This window comes from Osmerus mordax, chromosome 17 (assembly GCF_038355195.1).
Source record: "Osmerus mordax isolate fOsmMor3 chromosome 17, fOsmMor3.pri, whole genome shotgun sequence".
NCBI lineage: Eukaryota > Metazoa > Chordata > Actinopteri > Osmeriformes > Osmeridae > Osmerus > Osmerus mordax.
This window is the reverse complement of record NC_090066.1, coordinates 3,620,914-3,647,243: the sequence shown is the minus strand read 5'-3', so window position 1 is coordinate 3,647,243 and position 26,330 is coordinate 3,620,914. Positions and strand designations below refer to the sequence as shown.

The 26,330-nt window shown below is 46.7% G+C and overlaps 1 protein-coding gene across 1 annotated transcript; it reads left to right on the top strand.

Moving 5' to 3' along the window:
• The first annotated feature begins 238 nt into the window (after positions 1-238).
• LOC136960264 (proton myo-inositol cotransporter-like) lies at positions 239-26,074 on the top strand. The gene is made up of 10 exons (XM_067254690.1): positions 239-791; positions 4,227-4,386; positions 4,938-5,146; positions 15,780-15,888; positions 21,724-21,887; positions 22,098-22,218; positions 23,913-24,038; positions 24,945-25,063; positions 25,482-25,634; positions 25,848-26,074. Exons 1-10 carry the CDS (start codon positions 239-241, stop codon positions 26,072-26,074), a joined length of 1,941 nt encoding a protein of 646 aa, XP_067110791.1.
• The last annotated feature ends 256 nt before the right edge of the window (positions 26,075-26,330 follow it).

Below are 26,330 nucleotides of genomic sequence, written 5' to 3'. Positions count from 1 at the left end.
GCCCCCATCAGGAGCACTGGGATGACACCCATGTAACAAAGACTGATAGAACAACAACTTCTGTCAACTCGATTAGGCTATCCATCTTTCTTTGAATCAAACGGAGAACTTGTTTTGAATTGTACACGTAGCACGCGCTCTTGGGTGCTTAACTTGAGTGAGGAGAGAGACCCAGCAAGATTCTTATTCAACAAGCCAACCAACTGCATTTCAGTGAACATTTTCCCGACTTTCCCCTATGTCCCGAAAATCGAGCGATAATGACTATAATCTTCGTAGTATGAGCAATCTTATGGGTGAGAAGAGGAAGAAACCGAACGATGGAGGGGAGCGGAGCCTCATCAAGGCTCCATCGAACGCGAGCATCAACAGCCAAGCTGCCTCTGCAGTTAACACAGCTTCCGCCGCCGCTTCTACCGGAGACTTGGAGAGAGCCGCCCGTAAACAGTTCCAGCAAGATGTTACACCAGCGTTTGTTTACGTTCTGGCAGTGTTCTCTGCACTTGGGGGCTTTCTGTTCGGCTATGACACCGGGGTGATCTCGGGTGCAATGCTCTTGCTGAAGAGAGAGATGAATCTCAGCGCTCTTTGGCAAGAGGTGCTCATCTCCAGCACTGTGGCAGCAGCCGCGCTCTCAGCACTAGCAGGCGGCTACTTGAACGGAGTTTTCGGGCGCAGGGTCTGCATTCTGTTGGCAAGCTTCGTTTTCACTACGGGAGGGATAGTGCTCAGTGCGGCTCCCAACAAAGAAGTACTCATTGTCGGCCGTCTGATTGTCGGAGTCGGACTTGGTAAGGTTTTCGAGTTTATAGCTGATATTTTAACCTGGTTGTGTGACAGGTTATCTATTCGTCGTTACTCTTGTTCAAGCTCCGACAACAATAACAAAACAAACATTTACAAAGTTTTACCAAATTTAAAAAAGCCAAACTCACTTTTTACCAAACCCACTTTCTCCTTTCCTCCCGTCCCCTCATCTCCTTTCATCCCATCTCATCCTTTCTCCTCTTCTCCCCGTCTCTTCGCTCCTTTCACTATATCACCCTCTCCTCCCCTGCTGCTTCCATCTCAGACCTCCGTAAGGTTTCACGCTGTTAAGCATTCAATCTGAATTCAGTGTACGAATTGTATTTAGAGTCGCTACACTTAGGCATGACTCACACCCTTGTCGCTGTCTTTGATTGGCAATGAAGATTGGTGTTCTACGGTACGTAGTCATGGATTAGGCCTTGTGCCTGAGAGCAACAGCGTGCGGAGGAATACAAACAGGCGGGCAGGCAGGCTATTGACAGCTTCTACCCTGCAGTTTACTGTGTAAAGCCTCGAGTTAGCGACAGAGCGGCAGGTGGCTTTTTAGAATGGCAGCGTTTACTGCGCTACTCAAACGGAGAAGTGATAACACATAACTACAGTGTAAGGACAATGCACCACATAACGCATAACTTACAGAGCTACTGCATGTGTGGTAAAGTTTGTGCGGAACAGCGCTTGTGTGAAGGCTAGCCTGAAAAGCCCATACTTTGGCCTTCTTTGGTTTAGTGGTTGGTCTTTGTTGTTTAATGCAGATGGTTTGTGGTTTGATTCCCTCCTCAGCACCTGTAACATATGCTTAGACTGTAATACATGAAGAATGTATTCAGTGGGTGAGCAGAAGGCTTTCAGATATGACAGGGTAGCCCCTAAGCAGGCTCAGCCAATGGCATAATGTGCTGAATATTAAATGAAAGTCAGCAGGAATGTTAGCCTCATACAGTTTGTATTTCGTCTCACACCTGTTCTTCAGTCGGAGGTAACCCATAGACATACAAATGAACTTTGTTGAGTCACCGTTACTTTGAGCTGTGGCAGCCACAGCAGGTAACTAATGGCTCTGGCTGTGGGTGATGACTGTAACGGTGATATAATTTCAAACCCTTTAACTTTCTCCTTTCCGAGTGACCTTCAGTACATGACATGGACCACTGCTGTCATAATTAAACCCCTCTCCCATCCCAATTAGTCAACAGAAGCGCTAATGAGCAGAGCTGTATCTTCAGAGTGTGGACAGCTCTAGCCTGACACACCGCACATCCAGTCCCATCAACATGATGGCTGGACCTCATAACCGAGTTGCTTAGCATTTCTGGCAATGGTAAAGGTCATCACAGCTGTTTGTCAGAAGAGGAGAAGATTCTGTACCTTTTACGTCTGATCTTTTCCCTGTGAGCCCTCTGGTTTGGTCCACATCCCTCCAATTACAGCTGGGGGTGGGAGGGGCTTGTCAGGGGGGTGGGGACCAGGAAGGATTGGAAGGCTGTTAGTGGATGAATCAGTCAGAGGGCTTATTGACAGGTATTCACTGCCTGAAATACATTTTCTCGTCCTTGTTCAATCATCTTCATCATGAGATTGCCTCGTGTAGGCCAGGTTAACAAGGCCCCAGTCACAGATTTTTCTCAAAGAGAAAAGCACATAAACAAATTAAGTGATGAGCCTTTTCAAAGGATGATTGAATGCTCTTGCCTAGAGTGCTGACAGCAGGCAGACAGTGCAAGGCAGTACAGCCAGAACAGGCGCTCCATTGGCCTGTTTGTGTGTGTCTATAGTGTGTGGAGGGCTGCTGTCCAAGGTGCTGAAAGGACCGGCAACTACATTTACATTTAGTCATTTAGCAGACGCTCTTATCCAGAGCGACTTACAGTAAGTACAGGGACATTCCCCAGAGGCAAGTAGGGTGAAGTGCCTTGCCCAAGGACACAACGTCATTTTGCACGGCCGGGAATCGAACTGGCAACCTTCAGATTACTAGCCCGATTCCCTAACCGCTCAGCCACCTGACTCTCCACAACTAGAGGGTCTGATTCAGGGGCTGGGGCTGGGGCTATGGCTGGGGATGGGGCTGAGGCTGGGGATGAAGCTGGAACTGGGGCTGGGGCTGGGGCTGGGACCAAAGCTGACAGAATGACAATGAATCACCCAAAGAAGAAGAGAAACAATTTGTGACAAAGGAATGTTGTACGTCATTCAGAGAAATCAAAGTAATTTTCAGACCTTGAAATTTTATGTGTGTGTGACAGAAAGATAGTGTGTGTGTGAGAGAGATAGAGAAAACAGAATAGCTAAACGTTTCAATAGTGTTCTGCCATGAACAGAAGGGAGAGAGTGACAGAGAGTGACAGAGAGTGACAGAGAGTTACAGAGTGACAGAGTGACAGAGTGACAGAGTGACAGAGTGACAGACACTGTCGTGAAACAGAAGCATGTTGCCGTGTGTCATTCTCTGCACTCAGACACAAGGGGGTAGGTGTTTTGCTTTTTGAGATGTGGAGGAACACAAGGCGCCATGTGGAACAATATTATGAATCTTTAAATGTTGATGTAGTGGGACACGTGATAATGCCAGCAGCAGTACTGTGGTTTGGGTCAACTCCAAGTGCTTTAGCTAAGTCACAGTGTTAGACACATGGACCACTGACCACTACATACATATTAGCACATGTTGAAGAGCCACACCTACTCACCTTTACCTACATAAAGACAACCCCCCCTCCCTCCGCATCTATCCCCCTGCTACCTATCTGAGATTCTAAATACAATAGCCAATAAATTCTCAGGTCTATCTCAGATATTGATTAACCTCGCTCCCGCCCGTATAGCTGGCGGGCGAGCAAGCAGAGAGTCGTTCCCATAGCAACATGTAGCTGCGTTGTCTGCTGGGCAACGGGGAGGGGGGGGGGCAGAAAGCGGAAGGGTGTTGGAAAGGAGGGGGAAGGGGTACTCTATTTATAGTGCGTACGGCAGGCAGTGAAGTCACGGCCTTGTCAAATGAATTGGGGCAAACACACCCTGCTGTTTGTTCTGTGGTGTAAATTTGTGTCGCTGTTTAGCGCTGCTCTGCTTTGCTCTGCTCTGCTTTGCTCAGCAGTTGCGCTAGACTGGTCTGGACTGGTGAGGCCACACTTCAAACAGCAAACGCTGGTGTGTGATTGGTCTAGCTTCTTAAATAGGTGCTTGTGATTGGTCAGGCACTGAGAAAGCTGACTTATGACACTTTGTTTGACTATTGTAATCAAACAAGATGCATGTGGTTTTTGGTCTCTCGCTCTTTCTCTCTGTCTCTCTCTGCATCTCTCTGTCTCTCCCTCTCTCTGTCTCTGTCTCTCTCTGTCTCCCTCTCTCTCTCTCTCGGTCCGCCAGTGTCTTTAAAGTACCAATACTTTTGGGTGTGTTTCTCCCTCCCCCTGCAGGCATAGCCTCCATGACAGTGCCGGTGTACATAGCTGAGGCGTCCCCCCCTCACCTGAGAGGCCAGCTGGTGACCGTCAACACTCTCTTCATCACAGGGGGCCAGTTCACTGCCAGCATGGTGGATGGGGCCTTCAGCTACCTGCACCACGACGGCTGGAGGTAGCACACACACACACACCAGCAGGCACGTACATGCAAACCAAATACACACACACACTTACACACTTACACACACACACTTACACACACACCAGAAGACATGCACATGCAAACCAAACCATTTAGTTTTAGATGGAAATTGCAGATATTAGTCAGTCAACTTACTGTAAGAATAATTTTCCCAGAAAAGTTTCTCTGAAACTTAAAGAATGAGAAAGGGTACAGTTGAACTTTTACAGTAACTTGCAAACCCATTTTTTTTCTAAACATATAAAATGACAACTTTTCAGCTTTGTGACATTTCACAATGCAAATGAGTAGTGTTTGGTCCTCATGTCATGACAATAGTGGTGAATGGAAGAAAAATTCAGCATTGAATTACAACTAAGGAAATATATTTTAAATGGAGAGTTTTTATATTTTAAATGGAGAGCACACAAGTGTAAGTGTTCTCACTTTTTCTGTCAGTGTGTGTTTCTCTCCTTCCCAGTCTCGCTTTCTCTTTCCTCATTAACCACCCCTCCCTCCTCCTCCCCCTGCCCTCCCCCCAGGTACATGTTGGGCCTGTCTGTGGTCCCAGCGGTGCTCCAGTTCATGGGTTTCCTGTTCCTCCCTGAGAGCCCTCGCTGGCTCATCCAGCGGGGCCTGACGCAGAAGGCCCGCCGGGTTCTCAGCCAGATCAGAGGGAACCAGAACATCGACGAGGAGTACGACACCATCAAGAACAGCATTGAGGAGGAGGAGAAGGACTGTGGAGGAGGTGAGAGGAGGAGAAGGAGGACAGTGAGGGTAGAGGGGGAGGGGTGAGATAGTGGAGGAGGGGAGGGATAAGGGAGGAGTGTCTGTTATCTATCGCCCTCGCTTTTTGTCTAGCAGCCAGACACAAACAACACGCATACTCTCACTCTGTCATCTCTATCTCGTCCTCATCCTACCCTCCTATGTCACCCAGTGAAAGGGGGACATGCACAGGGGCTCTTCACATACGCCAGCTGAGTGGAAGGGGGTGTGCTGTGGGTCGGTGGGGGAGAGTGGCAGAGCAATGCCAATGTCAGATAAGAAGGGAGAGGAGCTGGTCAAATTGGATCTAGTCCGCCACTAATCAACCTTGACAGACTGGGAGCACAGAAGCCCTGAGTTGGAGTGCCTTTCACATTCCCTCGTGCCTACTGGCTGGGAGTGAAGTGGTCCTTCAGAAACGCCAACGCTGGAATATACACACGTGCATGCTTACACACACACACACACACACACACACACACACACACACACACACACACACACACACACACACACACAAACTCTGGTGTCTTCTCTCCATCTCTCTCTCGCACACACACAGACACACACACACAAACACACACACTGAGGGCGGACACGCCCCGAGGTACTTGGTCTCCATCCAACGTATCCATTTAATCTGTTTGTGCGTCAATAAATCTTGTTCCTCACTCAGGTACAGAGAAAGGGAGGCAGAGACAGACAGAGATACAGGGAGTTATAGAGGCAGAGAGGTAATGAGACATACAGAGAGACAGACAGAGAAACAGGAAGTTATAGAGACAGAGAGGTAATGAGACAGACAGAGAGACAGACAAAGAAACAGGAAGTTATAGAGACAGAGAGACAGACAGAGAAACAGGAAGTTATAGAGACAGAGAGGTAATGAGACAGACAGAGAGACAGACAAAGAGACAAGAAGTTATAGAGACAGAGAGACTTACTTTATACTTGCAGACAGTATTCATTTCAATGTTTGAATGTCACTAAACAGTACATAGGGATTCCTGGCAAAATAGACCCGATCTCAATGTGACTCAAAGTAAAGATAGTATAAAATGTGTGGGATAATAAGTGTATGTGACAAATGGTGGTATCTTTCTGCAGAGAAGGTCAAAGCTGTAGTGTATGACTGTTTAGTAGTATATATATGTTTACATATTGTGCTTGTATGGGTAAAGGTTACTGCTGCATGCAATTAATGACAAAAGTTGGCAAGTGCATTCCATCAAACGATTACTGCTCACCCTTCTAGTGTGCTGATATGCGTATACTAGAATTGCTATCTCCAGTATCGTGAATCGTTTCAAAATGAGTGGACCCTCACAGGGGCAGGAGTCTGGGATGCTGTAGTGTGTAGAGTGTGTCATTATCCTCTTGAGCAGGGTTGTTATGTCTATTGTTCAACCTCATCTCAGCCACTGCTGAGATGAGGTGTCACTCCTCAAACCTGTAATTAACCTTTCCTTTAAATGTTCCTTCCGGCTATGGAATACCGCTCGCTGTGATTCGTCCACTTCTGGAGGGGGCTTGGCCTATCCGTGTTAGCTGGTGTTCAGCTTCAGTGTTTTTAATCTTTGTGTCAGTGAGCTGTGTTGACATGTTCACCTATAACTCATAGTTTCGGTATGGTGTTTGATAGATGTTAGCTTCTGAAATGTGTGAGTGATGTGGCGAGCCCACTGCATGTGTATGTGTGTGTGTGTGTGTGTGTGTGTGGCGCCTGTGTGAGTAGGGGCCACACCTGTGAAAACAAAGGCTTGTGTTGCCCCTTCCGTTGACATTCCAGTTGCCACGGTAACGGCACTTCTCTCACTTCTCTCCATCACCTGTGAGATGTGACGATGACACCGTGCGCCTCACCCTGGCGTCTCACCGCCTCCTTCATTAGACGAGGCCAGTAATCACGGAGACTCGCCGTGGTAACGCATGACAGTAATATCTCTTCATCTGTGTTCTGCCATGACCAATCTGTAGCATTATGGGCTGGATCTGTCTCCCTGCTGTGCTGGATGTGTCCATCGAAGCATCATCGCCATGACTCCACTGGTACTTTGGATGCTCCGCTTCTACTGGCTGTAGACCCATGTTGTAATGAAGAAGAGAGCTGGAGAAGATTAGAGGTTAGCTTGGTCTGATGATGAACACAGTGATGATAATGATGATGCTGGTGCTGAGGGTGATTGCAAACAAAGTCTATGAGCTCTTATTGCTTCTTGAAGAGGACAGAACTCAGCAAGAGACAACAAGCTGGGGAGAGAGAGAGAGGGGGGGGGGAGGGGAGAGAGAGTCAAGACCACAGATAGACCACAGAGAAGAAGAGAGATGGACTGATGTAAGAGTGGTTTCATAGTTGTTACAGTGTATGTCCTGTGGTAGAGTCATGTCCAAAGTCATGTCCCCTCTCGCTCTTAAATCAATGGTCTGCCCCCAGGTAATAGAATGATGCACGATGCCATTCTTCACAAACCCAGGTGTTATATAAACAGCCTGGCACAGGCAGCATGAGATATTCTGGTGAGAACCGTTTTTACAAGAACAAGAGAGAGTCCAGATTCTGCTGGCTCTCTCCTTTATGAAATATTCACAATGGGCAAATGATGTGATGAAACTCTGGTGCTGCTTTCCACTGACTAAGCCATTCTCCAAATCATCAATTCACGGAGTCTCATTGGTGGGAAAGTGATGGGAATGAATATATTTAGATTTGCATAATAAGTTTAAAGTGAGTACCCGAGAGATGTAGGCCACAAATTCTGCTGAAAGAGTAACAGTATTTGCCAGCCGTGTTGAGTTGTGAATGCGTCTGTCTATTTTGATTGTTGAGGCTTGTGTAAGAATCAGCTGATTCCCTCTTAACTTCATTTACATTACATTTAGTCATTTAGCAGACGCTCTTATCCAGAGCGACTTACAGTAAGTACAGGGACATTCCCCCGAGGCAAGTAGGGTGAAGTGCCTTGCCCAAGGACACAACGTCAGTTTGCATGACCGGGAATCGAACTGGCAACCTTCGGATTACTAGCCCGACTCCCTCACCGCTCAGCCACCTGACTCCCAGAAGCAGGAGTGTACACATCTCATTTGAATTAGGGGCTAATTGAATATTAAGACGCCGGAGGCTTTGTTTTCTGATTCAGTTCAGACAATCTAGTTTTCAGTCTGCCCTCACTTGATGGGATCTGACTAGGAGAAAGGCAAACAACACAGAATAACAAGAAAAACGGTGTGAAAAAAACAGATGGGGGAAAGATTCCCTACACCTCCACAAGGGACATAACAATACGGCCCGATGCCTTCTTACTGTGTGGTTTCTTACTCTGACAGTGGTTGCACCCATCAAAAAACCTCCAAAATGTTTGATTCCCACAGAAAGACATGAGACAACAGTGTTCTTAACTGTTGTCGTCATACTGTTACCTCTACTGTAGTTTCCCACAAAGATCAAATACATTCTGTCATGAAAGCGGGTTTGTCTCCCGTGGTGTTGTTAAACGTGTGATGAGCGCAAATTAAGTGAACAGATGTGTTGGGTCGGCCGCAAAAATATTGGAGCTATGCAAGTGGGCCGCAAAGTGGAAAAGGTTGGGCATGGCTGCTCTACTTTATTCTACCTTACTCTACTCTACTCTTCTCTTCTCTACCTCCATTCCACCCTACTGTTCTCTGCAACAGAGCACATGACATTTGCCAAGTCTCAGGTCAAGTTATCATGGCTGCAGAGGAGAAAGGACATTACATATGAACTGTGTCAGCAAAGGAAACAGATGAAGGGGCACAAGGAAAGAATGGGACTCTTGTGTAAGGTGTGGATGGCAGATATAATAAGGTAGCACAATACTCTCTTGCTGTTTTCACTGTGTCTTCTATTTTCTCTCTGTCTCTTTCACTCTCTCTTTCCCCTCTTTCTTTTCATCCTGTGTTCCTTTCCAGGTCTTCTTAGGGTGATGTTGTTGAGGTTGCCAAAACGATTTCATGGTTCCGTACACAAAGCCAACTCAATCAGGTTAAGATTTGTGAGGTGATTTCAGTGTCTGTGTGGTCTGTAGTGGACCATGTATGTCATAGCAACCAGGCCTGGGCTAGTTTGGCTGAAGGCCAGTCTGAAGAACCTTTGTAGCTGTGGAAGCAAGGTTGCTGATAACATTCTGTTCCCCAGCTCAGCCCTCCAGGTGGAATGTGAATGATGTTCCAGCGATTCACCCACTTGTCTAATTACAAAATCAGTTTGGAAAATACCCAGTGACCTACACAGCAGATGAATGAGCAAACAAACCAGGTCTTCAATAGCTGCGAGACACTCTATTAGCTGCTGAAATGATCTCTGTGATCCCTGATGCAGCCTGATTACCTGTGTTATCTTGTTAGATTTAGGTAGGACCTCAGGTGTTATGGAAATTAAGCAATTTCTGTTCATGCTCTCTCTCTCTCTCTCTCTCTCTCTCTCTCTCTCTCTCTCTCTCTCTCTCTCTCTCTCTCTCTCTCTCTCTCTCTCTCTCTCTCTCTCTCTCTCTCTCTCTCTCTCTCTCTCTCTCTCTCTCTCTCTCTCTCTCTCTCTCTCTCTCTCTCTCTCTCTCTCTCTCTCTCACGTGTTTACTTGGGTCTGATATTCTACATCAATGTGATTAGGTAAGTTCCTAATGTCCAGTCTAACTGTTGGCAAACTAGCAGTTTTGACTGCCCAATAATCTCTCTCTATCTCTCATTGGTCTCCATCGTCTTGGCCCTCTCTGCCTGCCTGCCTGCCTGCCTGCCTGTGGATGTCGAGGAGAGCTCCAGGCACCACAGCCCCCCAGGGAGTCTGTCTTCTCCATTAGCATGGGGCAGGTGTGGGTTAGGGAAGATTGGAGTGTGTGTGATTTATTAGCAGTATTACCAGGCGATGCTCAGAGCAACAGAGAGTTCCCTCCCCGAGACCTCCTCCATGACAGGAAGAACTGTTTAGCATCGGAGATATCTGATTGGTTGAGACTTAGGGAGCATTGGGCGTTTGATTGGTTTTCAGACATGAGAAGAATGGTGCCAGCTTTGATATAAATAGGACCCAGATGGTGTTTATACGTGTTTGTACATATTTGTTTTGTCTCTTAGGTATGGCATGATGGATAGAGGTGGTGTAGAGGTGGTGGTGTGTAGAATTTGAAGGGGTGGGTGTCCATTACTCATTGCTTCCTGTTGGAGGATTAAAAAATAAATCTCCAAAAATAAAAATAAATACACACTCACAAATACACACAAATGAAAACACACATACATTCAAACACACACCCGCTCACATACACTCATACATAGAGAGAGATAGTTTTGTATACCTCCCAAGTCTCAGCAGATGATGGTAAAGTGAGTGTAAAACTGCGTTATCTGGTTCACCTTCCTTCTCTCACAGCCTTCTCTCCTTCCTCTGCTTGGTTCTCTCCCTCCCCCCTCCACTCTCCACACCCCTGAAGTCTGCTGTCAGTTGTAGTACCATATGAGACAGTTGTACTGTCCCTCCCCCTCCGCTAACACACACACAGTCACACCTACACATACACACAAATAAACACACAAACACACACTTCAAGCGAACAAATCAATTTGAACATTGATTCCTCCCCCCTTTTCTGTTTCAGTCAAAGTGCTCCTGTTTGAACACCAGAGCCTGAAGCAGCATGTAGTGACTCACAGACTCCTGGTGGCAAGGTTACGCTCAGATGTTGATCTTGATCTTGCGGTTTTGGTACAGAAGATCGTTTAGCTTGCCCCAAGCTTCTGAAAGCTGAACAAGAGAGTGAAAGACAGATGCATACTACACATAGGAAGTGTATGACTATTTACGTAAAACAGTGCAGAGTTAGAACTGAATAGATACAAAGATACAGAGAGAGAGAGACAGAGAGAAGTGGGAATTTGAGACATACTGTAGTGAGAGATAGATTTGGAGACTTAGAGAAAGATAGTTCTTCAACACTTCTGTCTCCCTTTAGGGTTTCTCTGCATATTAATTATTGAAGGAGGAGGAGAGAGAGCAGAGCCAAGGCTGTTCTATGGTGGGGATGTCTCTCCCGTGTCTGTCAGAGATCCGCCAAGAGAAGCGCTCTCGGTCACACAGCTCAACACCTTCCATCATCCTATCACTTCACAGGATGTGATCATTAACATCTTCACTGGTTATAAATGTAACAGGTAGAAAGACAAAGTTTTTTTTGTGCCTCACGTCCACTGTTTGTTTTGAAAGCCTTCCAAAGCGATGCACAATCCGGTTGTCCTTATCCGGTGTGCGTCCGTGGTGTGTGTGTGTGCGTGATTATTCATGTATTCTCTATGAGTTCAATATCATTATCTCTGTGTGTGTGTGAGCTCCTTCATCCTCTCGTCTCTGTGTTTTGCCCTCAAGGTGTTTACATGAGATCAGTACACTCTGTGTGACTATCAGTTGCTACACTATACTTCATACTTCATATTTCTCTCTCTTTCTCTCCTTCTTCAGTTCAAGCACAGTTCAAAGACTCCCATCAGTGCTAGAACACACCACATTGCATCCACCAGAAGATGTATGCATGCCATAAACTGCATATCTAGAACCTGCTGTTAATGATATCTGTAAACATAGTGTTAGGCTTCATACAGTGGTTCAGCTATCTCTGCAACAGGGATGATGTAGTAGGTTATATTATATATATATACTCTATAAAGCCTGGATGTATTTCAAGCAAAGCTAAATGAAGGTTTACATTTGTAAACAAAAGCTGTTGTTCCCTCAACATATCTTACTGGAAAGTGTGAACAGTCTGTCAATCATACAAGCGCTCAATCCGACTTGACAATGGAGAGGTTTAAAAATACATGTGCAGCTCCTCTGTCTGCACCCCGCTCCAGACATGATCCTCCTCTCAGTTCCCCGCAAACGCGCTCTTACATAACCAGGAAGAGATTCTCCTGCACTCGGGAGTCCACAGGGAGCAGTGAGCAACACAATAGCTCCCTCAATCAGTACACAGTGCCAGGGTGTTTCAGCCGAGATAAAAAATAAGTGCTGGAAGGATGAGGAAGATTCCTGTCGCCAACCAGTTGGCATGACAGGAACAGATCTGGGTTGTCTGGTTTGGTTGAGCGAGGCACTAACAGCTTCAGTTCCTCACAGATATGGGTTGGATTCCTTGACATATGAGTTACTTAAGTTCAGCTTCCTTCCTGTGTGGCTTCCCACTCACCTCTCTAGGATATGTTCTTCACTCCCTTCATCCCAAACAGCATACTTTTTGTTACATATTGCAGCCGCCCTTACAAAGTGCGCACTGTCGCATGCAGTATGCATTTACATTTAGTCATTTAGCAGATGCTCTTATCCAGAGCGACTTACAGTAGGTACAGGGACATTATCCCCGAGGCAAGTAGGGTGAAGTGCCTTGCCCAAGGACACAACGTCATTTGTACAGCCAGAATTGAACCAGCAACCTTCGGATTACTAGCCCAATTCCCTAACCGCTCAGCCACCTGACTCCCCATTTAATTGAGACATACTACTTCGTCATAGCATTGTGCCTTCAACTTTTGACCCTCTTGCTCATTCATCCGTCACAAATTGTAGAGCAACATTTTTATACTGTTGGAAAAAATGGTTAGTGCTACAGTTTTTACCTCTCTTGTTGTATAGTTTTGTATTTGGTTCTTTATTTACCTGGATTGTAGGGTTTCTGAGTGTGTGAGTGTGTGTGTGTGTGTGTGTGTGTGTGTGGACCTTAGGAGCAGCACCTAGCAACCAAAGGCCCTCAGTGCCCTCGACTAAACACACAGATGCTCTTTAGAGAAGAGAGGAGAGAAGATATAAATATCTCTGTCTTTTCATTGAGTTTAATTGTTTCAGTATAGTAACTCATGTTCAATAATATTGAGTCTTAAAAACGTCTCTAATAGTTAGATGCACAGATGTTCATAACATTCCGGAGTAGTCCAATAACCCATTAGCTGGACTCATTGATGACCTCATCACACTCTATTGTTGACTTGATTGGGGTTTGTCCGAAGCAGCATGTGTTCTCAATGCAATCGGACCATCTATTGACTCAGTTTAAAGCATTGCACAGCTGCACAAATGCTTCTCTGATCAATGGAGAAACAGGGGGGTTCATTCGGATGGAGAATATTAGCAGTTATTGGAAAGCAAAATCCTTCCAAACCTCCCTCTCTTTCATCTTATGTCTCTTTTCATCTCATCTCTATGTCTCTCTTCTCTACTCAGTCTATTTTCTGTCTGTTCTCTATCTTGTGACTGTGTTTGATTTTACTTCTGTGTGTAAGCATGGAAATATGATTTGTGTTTTTGCAGTAGTAACAGTTCGTGCAAAATGACGTTGTGTCCGTGGGCAAGGCACTCCACCCTACTTGCCTCGGGGGGAATGTCCCTGTACTTACTGTAAGTCGCTCTGGATAAGAGCGTCTGCTAAATGACTAAATGTAAATGTAATGTAAAGTCGGCAGTGTTTGAAGTGCGGAATAAAACACCTCTAACGAGGCTCCTGCCACCTTCACAAAACACTCCACCTAATTGGACAAGCGGTTATTAGGGAGAGGTTTGGGTGTTTCCCAGGCAAGGGTTGCCAGGATGTGAGATAATTGGGGGATTCCATTGCTGGATATCAAAAACGGGCGGTGTGGGGGGGGGGATTCTTCCTGGTTTGCCTGCTCTCATTAAAACATCTTCCACTACTGCAGCTTTCCATGGCTGCATGGCCAAATTAGAAGGTGAAGTAGGGATTTCAGCAGTGTTCTGCCACTGTTTCACAGTAGAGTCAGGCTATCAGCAGTGCGAGGGAAACATTCAAAAAGGGTTCTACGGGATGGTAGCTGCAGCCACAGAATATAACACTGCCTTGTCTTTGAGGTCCTCTTCAAATGCACAGATGGCGATAGGCCCCAGAGCCAGCAGAATCTATTACTGTAGCTCATGTCTTCCAAAGTGGGATTCATATACACCCATACCCACAACCACTACACTCCTAATGCGAATACAATGTATTGTTTTCTGACCCAACTGTCTCATTTCCATTGGTCTTTCTTCCTTCCTTTATCTCTCTCTCTCTCTCTCTCTCTCTCTCTCTCTCTCTCTCTCTCTCTCTCTCTCTCTCTCTCTCTCTGTCTCTCTCCCTCTCTCTCTCTTTTTTTCTTGCTGCCTCCCAGCTTCTCAGTCGTACCCTGATTAGGTTAGAGGGAAGCTGTGTCCTAGCTCATCTGCCTGTGAGGAAATGAAGATATCTCTGGTGTGCATGGTATTATCTCTCTCTCTCTCTCTCTCTCTCTCTCTCTCTCTCTCTCTCTCTCTCTCTCTCTCTCTCTCTCTCTCTCTCTCTCTCTCTCTCTCTCTCTCTCTCTCTCTCTCTCTCTCTCCCCATCAATATGTACATATATACACAGTAGATGCATCTGTGTGTGTGTGTGTGTTTGTCCCAGCCAGTGAAGTTAGCGCTTCATTAAAAGAGTCATTACCTCTCAGGCCAGTTCTCAGGTTGGTCCATGAATCTGGATTTGTGTTTTTGCTAATCAGATCGCAGCTCTCTGGCACTGCCCCCAGGGGCCAACCAATCATACTCTACCATGTTAGCGTGCTTTAAATAGGTTCAACCCCATAAACGCATCACTTTCTTTCGCCAGCGCAGGGCTGGAACTCCCTCTCTCATGTCAACACTCCAGCCCTCGCTGTGCATCCGGTGCTGTGACCAGCACTAATGAGGAAAACACCGGCCTGTCGTGTCCACACACTGAGCTCTTCCAACAGCTACGACATCACTTCCTCTGGAAATGTAACGGTGGCTGAGGCTGAGCTGTGCTGGTGAAAAGACTTGTGACTGATGTGATTGGCTGGTCTCCTGATTGACATCATGGTGTGATTGGCTGTGGAGACAGTGTGATTGAAAGGGCTCTGTGCTGGGGAGCGCTGCTGAATGCTGATTGGTCCTGAAGAGGGAAGTGATAGAAGAGTACTCTGTGCCAGTGGGATGCGTGCATCTGTGATTTTTGTGTGTGTGTTTGTGAGTGTATGTTGGTGGGAAATATCCTGTGCATGTGTTTGTGTGTTTGTGTGTGTGTGTGTGTGACAGTGGGATATTGCCTGTGCATGTCTTTGTGTGTGTATTTGCATGTGTTTTTGTGTGTGTGTGTGTGTGTCAGCAGGGTGCTCCTTAGCGAGTGTGTTCAGTCTGTCTGGGAGCTAAAGGAGACGTTCTCCAGCCCAGCCAGCATCTTCCCACTCACAGCTGCTCCCCACCAACTAGCCAGTCCTCTCTGTGTGTGTATGTGTGTGTGTGATATCACTGTTGGCTGAGTGTTTGCGTGTTATTCCCTCTTTATCAGAAAGCTGCATGCCTGTCCAGACGCTCTCATCCTATTATGGATGCTGCTGTTCCCTGGAGTGTCCTGTCTGAAGACCGGCTCAGAAGTTTCTCGGCACAAACTTTGAGATAAATAGCAACTACATTAGCTATTGGTGTTATTCTTTGAGTGTTGGGGTGTACTGAGCCTGTAGACCTCGCTACACATGCAGCTACGACCGCTATAGCAACACTAATGGAAAGCAACAGTTGACAAGAAAATCTCTCAATACAGTAATCTAATTCTCCCTGTGTGTGTGTGTCTAGATGGCCCAGTGATCTGGCGGATGCTGACCTACCCTCCTGCACGGAGAGCTCTCCTGGTTGGTTGTGGACTGCAGATGTTTCAGCAGCTGTCTGGGATCAACACGGTCATGTGAGTAAACAACCCAGGGCTTTACCTCAGCGCACTCACACAGTCTGCCACACCCGGGTTCAATACCCGCTCACTTACGTGACAGATCTGTGGGATCAACACTGAGCACCACACTGCAAAGGTTAAGCATGCTTTGGTTTCGGGTCAAGGCGTTAATACAGTCTGGATGACATTGGTTTGATGACTTTACCCACTCAGCCACATGTCAGTTGAGGACTGGAGGACTGTTATTGTTTGAGAAAATATCCTCATCCACGAGATCCCTCAGCCAAGCATGAAGAGATGCTTTGATGTCCAGGAGACGATGGCATGAAAGACCTCAGTGGAGGCCTGATGCTGTGATACCTCAGGGTCAGATCTTAATCCCACTGTGCTGAGTGGCACAGCCCTTTGTGAGGATCTGAACCGTGGGTTACGTGGTCTGGAGAGCCTTGTGTGTGTCTGTCTGCCGTCCCTGCAGAGGTGAACTGTGTTCTGCCCACTGTAAACAATCTTGGGATGTGTGCTGTTGCTTAGCAACCATCAGAGGTGAGCGTAATGGGAAAGTGTGTGTGTGTGTGTAGTATGTGTGTTTGGGCTTTGCTGCCTGTATATACTGTATGTTGTTGCGATACTGCATGTATGTCTGTCTATCTATGTTTGTCAGCCTGTCTTTCCAGAAGGTTGTCTGTTTATCTGTTTGTGTTCCTATCTGCCTGTCATTCTCCTGCTGACAGACTTCTCAGAACTTCCCTTCTGCCTCGGCTCAATCTCTCTCTCTTCACCGAGAGGGAGAACTAGAAGGAGAGAGAGAGAGAAAAAAGAGTGAAACTCTAAAGTTCTGTCAGTTATCCTACATCTGATACTTGTCTGCTTAGTTGACACCTACAGTCCTATGAGAGAGGTGAACTTAAATGTGTATGTGTTGTGTGTGTGTTTTGTGCGTGTTGTGAATATCAGTTCGGTCGGACAGCTGTTGTTCCTGTCGGAGACGTTGTTCGGATGGATGTTATCATCAATACCTCTCATTGACTAAAGGTCTGCCTGGTCCGTCAGCCGATTGGCTGTCAGCTGAAGCTATTGATTAGTCTGACCATGATGAGTTCACCGAAAAAAATCTTCTATCTCCTCTTCGCTCCCTGTCTGCTGGACATGACGACTGGCCAATCAGACGACTTCCCTGCATGTGCTTGTTGTGAATGTCAGACAGCTGCTCTTTCGTCTTTGTCGTTCCAGTTCCCTCTCTTCCTTTCAAACTCCCCCTCTCATTCTGATTGGATCTCTCCCTGTCTTTCCCTCTGTATATTTTCATGGCTCTCAATCTCTCCCTCCCCCCCCTGTCTCACTTCATTTTCATTGTGTCTGAGCTGAATGAAACCAGATAGTATCTGTTGTTCATTGTCTCTCTCTTTCGCTCTCTCACTTACCCCCTTTCTCCGTTCCCCTTCTCTCTCTCTTCATCCCCCTCTCCATCTGGGCCTGTCAGTCTCCTGAGTGTGGAACAATGTGAAGCCACAATGGGCGGACTGAGCTGGCCAGTCTCCAGAGATGTCAGAACTTGCCATTAGATGAAGACTCATAATGATTCGATTAGCCACACTATCCAGCTGGCAAAGGTCACCGAGGCTGGTGGGGACTGGATACTGACATGGAACGGGAGGGAGGGAAGGAGGGAGGGAAGGAGGGCAATAGATGGAGAAAATAGTACTGAAGCTTAATGAAGTGAGGGATGTCAAAATGGATAGAAACAAGTGGAGGGAGAGGAAAGAGAGAAGGGCGGTGAGAAGAACAGACAAGATGATCATAACTGAAGTGGACCCCGTACCTTGTTCAGATTAGATGTTGTGTTTTACGACATATGTGTGTTTGTTTATGTTGGCCAGTTGGCAGTAAGCACATGGGCAGATGTAGAAATGTCATGTCTAAAATGTCACTAAATGCCAGTTACATGATGACTCAGCCTGTATGTGCGTGTGTGTTTAATGTGTGTGTGTTTGTATGTGTGTGTGTTGTGTGTGTGTGTTTTGACCTGGTTACATTTGAAAATCGTAACAGTTGCTACCTTGTATCCCTTGCTGGTGCTGAGAAAACCATCGACATGCAACGGGGGGGAGAGACCTTTTGCTACCCTGCTGTCTCTCTGACAGGCTGGGGAGAGACCTCTCTCTGGGTTATTACACTATGCTAATGTTCCCCCTAATCAGACAAACACACGCTGCCACAACCTCACACACTGTTATCCTATAAACACAAACATGTGCACACACACACATGCACGCATACACTCAGACACAGCCACATACACTGCCCTCCCACTTACAAGCAAGTCTCTAATCTTACTAATCCACAAGCAGCCATCACTGCCCTGGTAATTGTTCCTTAAAAACATTGTTGTCCTTGCAATAACCATATCCTTGTAGAGTAATCAGTGAGTCGGCCCTGTTCAGATAGTTGTTGTGGTGGGTTTTAGTGTGGTTGGTTGGTCTCAGCAGCCATCTTGTTCACTAGCCTGGTAGGTTTTGTCTGCAATGATTATGTGGTTGGCAGGTGGTACTTTTTACGCCCCATTCTTATAGGCCTGTTTCGATGGGTGATTTCTTTTATACCACTACTGGTCTGCTACCTTTGAGTTCTCCGGCCGTCTAATGTTCTGTTTTTGTATTTGATCTTTCTTTGTCTCTCCTCTCCATCCTTCTCTGTCCATCCAGACCAGTTTAGGAGTGTTAGGACACTGCGACTGTCCGTGTCAGAGTGACTCATGTCCTCTCACCTTCAGTGTCAAATGGACTGTGGAGAACAGGAGGTAGCAGAGCAGAGCGAGGGAAGGAGCGGCAGGTTGAAGAAGCAGGAGGGGGAGAAAGTGCTGTGTGGGTCATCATCCATTCTGTCGGGTCAATAAAAAGTAAAAAGAAAAAAGTATGCAACCAGTCTGTCACTAACAGCACCTCAGAGTATCTCCACTCCCTACCTCTCTCCTTCCATCCACATTCTCTCCTTCCTTCCTTCCTTCCTTCCTTCTTCCTTTCTTTTTTTCTTCTCGTGGTATATAAAGATAAAGTAATTTTGTCGTGCTGGAAATGTGCACGCACACACACATCTTTTTTCCACCCTCTCATCAACCTGTCAGTGTCATCTGTGCTCATCCACCCGCGCCACTCAGACTCTCATCCCCCTCTTCTCCCCTCCTCCTTCGGCAATCACCTCTCCCCTCTCATCTCTACGTCTGTCTGTCAGTCGGTCTGTCTGTCTGTCTCTCTGTCTGTCTGTCACTCGATGGATTACCACAACACATAAGTATGGGGTATCTCTCCCTCTCTCCCACCCCTCCTCCTTGCTGTCCGTGTTGTCACCCTCGTCATGTCAGGGACCAGAGGTGTGAATTGAATCTAGAGCAGAGCAACAGGAGCGACGGACTGTTTCCACTTTCAGAACAGGGGGCAAGGCCATGGCATGTCACATCTTCATCACCCCCCCCCCCCCCCCACACACACACACACACACGCCCGCACACACATATACTGTATACACATGCAATTACCACGCCGACACACACACAGATACACAAATCACAAAACACCCACCTCCCCACACACATACTGTCCACACACACACACACGCTCTACATACAGAAAACCTAGCCTCGCTCCTCTCATTCCCTTGTTGTGGCTTCTATGCAATTTGCATTTTGCAGCTGTGTGTGTGTGTGTGTTTGATTTTCTCTGTTATCTTGTTGGCCCTGCACTTGACTCTACCATGGGTATCTGTTCAACTGGTCAATAGGGGGCTCCTCATGTCAGCCTGGTGTCTGAGCTGCTGGCAGGCTTCTGACAGAGAAGGATGTCTGTCACCATGCAGACTAGGGTCCAGTCTCAGAGATAACAGCTGACAGCTGTCCGACCAGCACAAACTGCTAGCCCCAGAGCTGTTTGCCTTGCTGGACTTAAATAGCTCTCTGTCATAAAGACTGATTGCAAATCAGTTTGCTGCACTGCCCTTCTGTAAAGGGCCTGCAGCCTCAGCCAGTAGACCAGGAGCTGTGATAATGTGATTGCTTCTGTGAACATTTGATGACTCTGATGAAGGTGGACAGTTGGAGATCCAGTAGATTCTACCTTGTTCATCTAATCCGTGGATAGCCCGTCCGCTTTCCTACCAGTGATGTCATTATGGGCGTGTTTGTTCACGATTGACGGTAGTCAGGGTTTACTGTGGCGGAGTTGTTTTTCCAGTTCTATTTCGGAGTGAGGTGTGGATGTGTGAGCTACAGCCTCTGGTCTGGTTCGCTAAACAGCCTGAGTGCAGCAGAGATGGATCACAGCAGGTCAGCGCTGGAGGAGAAGAGGTGATTTTACTCCCACAGCTCGCCAAACCTCCTATTTCAGACTTTCTGGGACCATGTATGTGTGTGTTTGTGTGTTAATAATAATAATAATAAATTGTATTTAAAGGCGCCTTTCTCGGCACTCAAGGACACCGGCGTACAGGATATAAAATACATTTAAAAACAAAGAATACAACAACATTAAAAACAACAGAAGCAGAAGCAGGCAGCGTAATTGACATCAAATGAAATATGTAGTTTTAAACAGACTTTTCAGGTTTTGAGTTCCGATTTGAAATGGGGGAATGAGTCAATATTTCTTAGTTGGGGTGGTAGTGCATTCCAAAGACGGGGAGCAAAGCGGCTGAATGCTCTACTCCCCATGGTAGTGAGGCGGGCAGAGGGGACAGACAGGTGAATGGAGGGAGAGGATCTGAGGGAGTGTTAAAGTAGGACTGAAATGTGCAGCCTTTTCCTACCTTCCTGACATGTTTTTATGCCTCTGCGTGGGGCCTGAAGGGAGTCCCAGTCTTACTCTGTCCAGCTAGCCTTCCTGGTAATGAGCATGGGTGTCACCACACCACACATCTCTGCTTTAACAGAGGTGTGCGGTTAGAAGCGTAGGAAAATAGAAAGCCTTTAAAATGTGGAGGCTCTCTGTGTTTCCTGCCCTCTGGTTTTTGGAGTTGGAATTAGAGATGAGGAAAGAAAACAACATGCTAATCATCCTTCCTCATAGAGGAAGAGAGAGGGGGATCTTTTATTTATACTTTTTAATGACTGTTTTTCCCTTTGTTGCATCGTCCTGGTGAGAGTGGGGAACTGCTATTCTGTGTGCGCGTGTGTGTGTTCACACACTTTGGATTTTAGGTCATTCAAAAAAACAAAACAGTAATCAGCAGTTTATATTGTTATGGAACATATTTAAATGGATTCTATTTATGTATGCTTCCACATGGTTCTTTGGTTCTGCAGCAGTTTCTGTAGTCTGAAGAGGCCTGATTGTAGGGCTAAAAAATGACCTGCTCAGGCCTGATGATGTGTAGAGTGGCTAATCTGACTTGGAGAGGTGGTGCTCAGGCAGCAGGAGTCTAATGATCACAGGCTGGGGCTTGGGGGGCAGGAGAGAGGTGGTGGGGGGCAGGAGAGAGAGAGGCTTAGGGAGGCTGGGAGAGGTTAAGAGAGGTGGAGGACACCAGGGGTGTGGGGGTGGGGTGGGGATTGAAGTATGGAGGAAGTGAGAGAAGAATGGAGGGGTTCTATTTTTGTTGCTTGGCATTGGTTGGTAAAAACACTTTTTTTTTTTTTTTTTTGAGAGAGAGCACTTGTTGTTGCTGGAGAGGACCAGTAGGACATGAACCTCTATACATTTTCTCCGATTTCAGACGTTTGATCTTTATTCTCTCCTCCTCTCACTCTTTACTTGAGTGTTTCTTTATTCCCATCATCCTTTCTTCCGTAAACATTCCGTAATTGTCTTTCATTGCCAAAGCTGCCACCCTACCAGTGACAGCCCTCCCTCTCTGTGCCCTCAGGTACTACAGCGCCACCATCCTGCAGATGTCGGGAGTGCGAGACGACAAACTGGCCATCTGGTTGGCCGGGCTCACGGCTGCCACCAACTTCCTGTTCACCCTGCTGGGGGTGTGGCTAGTGGAGAGGGTGGGCCGCAGGAAACTCACCTTGGGGAGCATGCTGGGTAAGGGGTCAGAGGTTCATGGTTAAAGGTCAAATTGGAACATGATCTACTCTAAAATGTCCCTTGATACAGCCAGAAATGAGAATAAGAAGCTAGTAAGAAATACCTACTCTGACCATATTGATGATCGAGAATGTGAAGGACTGCACAGTGTCGTGTGTGCTGCAGGAACATGCCCTGTGTAGACAGTATGCTGTGTTTGTCTTCCAGGTACGTGTGTGAGTTTGTCTCTGCTGGCTGTTGGCTTCCTGCTGTCTGCCCAGCACTCTCCTCCCATCAGCCTCCACCCCACAGACCCCATCGTGGCCAACTCTACCTGCGCCACACACCTGTGAGTTCTGAAACCTCTTCTCTGCACTCCTCTACTCTACACTGCTCTGCTCTATTCAGCTCTACTCTATTTTCCATACTTTGTTCTGTTCGGTTTTACTGTACTCTACTCTACACTGCTCTGCTCTATTCAGCTCTACTCTATTTTCCTTACTCTGTTCTGTTCGGTTTTACTGTACTCTACTCTACACTGCTCTGCTCTATTCAGCTCTACTCTATTTTCCATACTTTGTTCTGTTCGGTTTTACTGTACTCTACTCTACACTGCTCTGCTCTATTCAGCTCTACTCTATTTTCCATACTTTGTTCTGTTCGGTTTTACTGTACTCTACTCTACACTGCTCTGCTCTGTTCAGCTCTACTCTATTTTCCTTACTCTGTTCTGTTCGGTTTTACTGTACTCTACTCTACGCTGCTCTGCTCTATTCGGCTCTACTCTATTTTCCTTACTCTGTTCTGTTCGGTTTTACTGTACTCTACTCTACACTGCTCTGCTCTGTTCAGCTCTACTCTATTTTCCTTACTCTGTTCTGTTCGGTTTTACTGTACTCTACTCTACACTGCTCTGCTCTATTCAGCTCTACTCTATTTTCCTTACTCTGTTGTGTTCAGTTTTACTGTACTCTACTCTACACTGCTCTGCTCTGTTCAGCTCTACTCTATTTTCCTTACTCTGTTCTGTTCGGTTTTACTGTACTCTACTCTACACTGCTCTGCTCTGTTCAGCTCTACTCTATTTTCCTTACTCTGTTCTGTTCGGTTTTACTGTACTCTACTCTACACTGCTCTGCTCTATTCAGCTCTACTCTATTTTCCTTACTCTGTTCTGTTCGGTTTTACTGTACTCTACTCTACACTGCTCTGCTCCACTCTAACATACAGTGCTGTTCCACTGTTGATGGTACAAGACATATAGTGCATCCACAAATCTCCATTTACTTTTAAGCACTATACACAGTGTTGGAGAATGACAGTCTGCTCTCTAATCAAGGTGGAGTAATGTACAGTGCTGTCTGACGGCCCATCATGCTTCATAGCTCATGCCATCATTTTATGTTCTCACACCCACAGTTGCATCTGGAATGTTTATCTGGGCTCTCATCTGGACCTTAATCTGTCTGTTGTGATAATAACCTTTTCACAAAAATACCTGTCGCCATTAGCAACAGAAGGGTATCAGCTGGCATTCGTGTCATAAAATGAGAGTTAGATAGAGGACAGAGGGGGAGAGGGATGAAGAGAGAGAGACACAAAGAGAGAGAGAGAGAGTTAGAGAGAGAGAGAGAGAGAGAGAGAGAGAGAGAAAGATAGATAGATAGATAGACAGACAGACAGACGATAGACTGATGTGTTGCAGTTGGTCTTGCTTGTCTCTGTTCTGAGACACACGACAGGATTGGACAATGATGTCATCATAGCAACAACCCTTGCATTGAACCCTTCTTCCCCAAACAGCATTAGTTTCCACTTCACACTCGCTCTGTCACACACACACACCAGACAGACAGACAAACACAAACAAGGCAATGACAGGCTCAGAAAGGGGAGTAGGTATGTATTTAATTTCATGAGTCATTTCATTCGCTGCCATTCAGTTTATTTAGACACACATGCCTGAATCCGTGTCCATTAAGGGACAGCCCACTGTAATGACCCCGCACGTGTCTCCTCTCTCTCTGATCCGCCTGACTGCAGGATGTGTGAGCCGTGCATGCTGGACCCAGGGTGTGGCTTCTGTTACCGTGAGAACAGCACGACACTCTTTGCCTCCTCCTGTGTACCAGTCAATACAGCCTCCACTGAGCAGGCAGCATGGGGCAGGTGAGCCACAGGATGGGATTTGTTTGTTTGTGTGTGTGTTTGTGTGTGTGTGTGCTGGAAAAGGAATATGTTCGGAAACTAAAGAACGCTATAGAATCTCTGAACAACAACTATGACATCATAAAATCGAGATGGCTCTAACCTCCGAATTATTCACTTCAATCTAATTCGCCTCAACAACTAACACACCATTCCTGCCACTACTAAACCTGTCATACAGACTTTGGTATGACACTGCAGGTTTTTGCATGTATGTTAAATGAGTCAGGTGGTTGAGCGGTTAGGGAATCGGGCTAGTAATCTGAAAGTTGCCAGTTCGATTCCCGGCCGTGCCAAACAAAATGGCTGTGTCCTTGGGCAAGGCATGAGAGCGTCTGCTAAATGACTAAATGTAAAATGTAAATGACATATATTTCCCCATTCTAACAATTTTCATGGCATGTCACTTATTAACTGTGTCTGAAGTGAATGAAGTGGGAATAGGTTCTGCAGTCAGTCCAGAGGTCTGTCTTTGCCTGGTCCATTTTCACCTAGCAGAGTGAGCAGGCAGCAGCCAGACTTCTCTCCCCAGCCTGGGAGAGAGGCATCAGGCCTCAGAGCACTCCCCTGAGACACCCAGCAAAGTGGCTGCAGATGGGAGCCGTTAGTATGAACTCCCCTCTCCGACTCTGACACTTTACTCAGGCTTCGATGTGTGAAAAAGGTTTATTACCACTGTAGATAATCACACCTGCAGAATGATTTGATATGTGCAGGGGAATTGGTTTCACACAGGTGCTCAAACTTTCGTTAAGAATTCTGTGCATGCTTTATTTGTGTGCAGGCAGAGGAGACAACCTTGTATAAACGTACATTACATGTAGTTACGTAAGTGTTTTGTTGACGTGGTTCTGGTTCTGTGTCCAGGTGCTCCAACTCTACCCAGGAGAAAGAGAAGACATACTGGGCCTACAACTACTGCCCCACGTCCTACTCCTGGGTGGTCCTGCTGGGTCTGGTGTCCTACCTGGCCTTCTTCGCTCCAGGTGACACGCAATAACAGACAGGAGTTGTACTTATTTGTTTATTTTCCTATTTATATGTATTTTCAATATTTTCTTAAATCCTCAGTAGATTTTAAAGCCATGTACAGGGGTCTTTTGTCCTCCCAGAGCAGTGTTGAGTGCTTTCCATCTACTGCACCAAATGTCCATTAGAGGATTATGCAATTCAATTTAACTCTCACTCTCACTCTCTCTCTCTCTCTCTCTCTCTCTCTCTCTCTCTCTCTCTCTCTCTCTCTCTCTCTCTCTCTCTCTCTCTCTCTCTCTCTCTCTCTCTCTCTCTCTCTCTCTCTCTCTCTCTCTCTCTCTCTCTCTCGCTTTGTATCAAACATTATTCTTCTAACCCACCTTCAATCTTCTTCACATCCTCTTTGGTCCACTCTCCTTTCTCCAATCCCAGGTATGGGACCCATGCCTTGGACAATCAACTCCGAGATCTATCCTCTCTGGGCCCGGAGCACAGGCAATGCCTGTTCTGCTGGCGTCAACTGGAGCTTTAATGTGCTGGTGTCCTTCACCTTCCTGCACATGGCTCAGTACCTCACATACTACGGTGAGCTAACCACGGGGTCAATGACTCACACATGGCTCAGTATTCATCTACTATGGCAAACTAATTACTGATCAATAGCCCTCCTGGCAAGGGACAGCACAGGACTCGCCATTGATTTATCAGCAGAACGACAGGTCTAAACCTTCTAATTCAGGAACTGACCTTTTAGACATTCATCCATAACACGTTGTTGGTTGATGTGGATGTTTCCAGGGGCCTTCTTCCTGTACTCTGCCATGGCTTTGCTGGGTTTCATCTTCATCTACGGCTGCTTGCCTGAGACCAAGGGCCGGCGGCTGGAGGAGATTGAGTCTCTGTTCGACAGCCAGCTGTGCTCCTGCGGGGTGACGGAGTCAGACGAGGGCCGTCAGGTGGAGTACATCAGGGTGAAGGGGAGCAACTACCACCTCTCGGATAACGACGCCTCCGACGTGGAGTGAGAGCATCCTGGACCTGGAGAGGTCTAGGTCTGGGTCAGCCTAGCTCTGGGGCTGCGTGTGGGCCCCTAGCAACCCCTGTTCTCAATGTGTGGTCCGTGATCTGTAGCTGTGTGTCATCCTTGGGGAGTGGGAGGGGGTGGGGAGGCTGGGTAGGGTCAGGGATGGGCAACTCTGGCTCTGGAGGGCTTGGTATGTGTGCAGGCTAGTTTTTAGACCCGCTTACTACCACACCTGGTTCATTCGATTAACCACGCTC

Coding starts and splice junctions, on each gene's coding strand:
- LOC136960264 (XM_067254690.1), top strand. CDS start 239: ATGTCCCGAAAATCGAGCGATAATGACTATAATCTTCGTAGTATGAGC. Junction 792..4,226: donor GATTGTCGGAGTCGGACTTG/GTAAGGTTTTCG, acceptor CTCCCCCTGCAG/GCATAGCCTCCATGACAGTG. Junction 21,888..22,097: donor CACCTTGGGGAGCATGCTGG/GTAAGGGGTCAG, acceptor TTTGTCTTCCAG/GTACGTGTGTGAGTTTGTCT.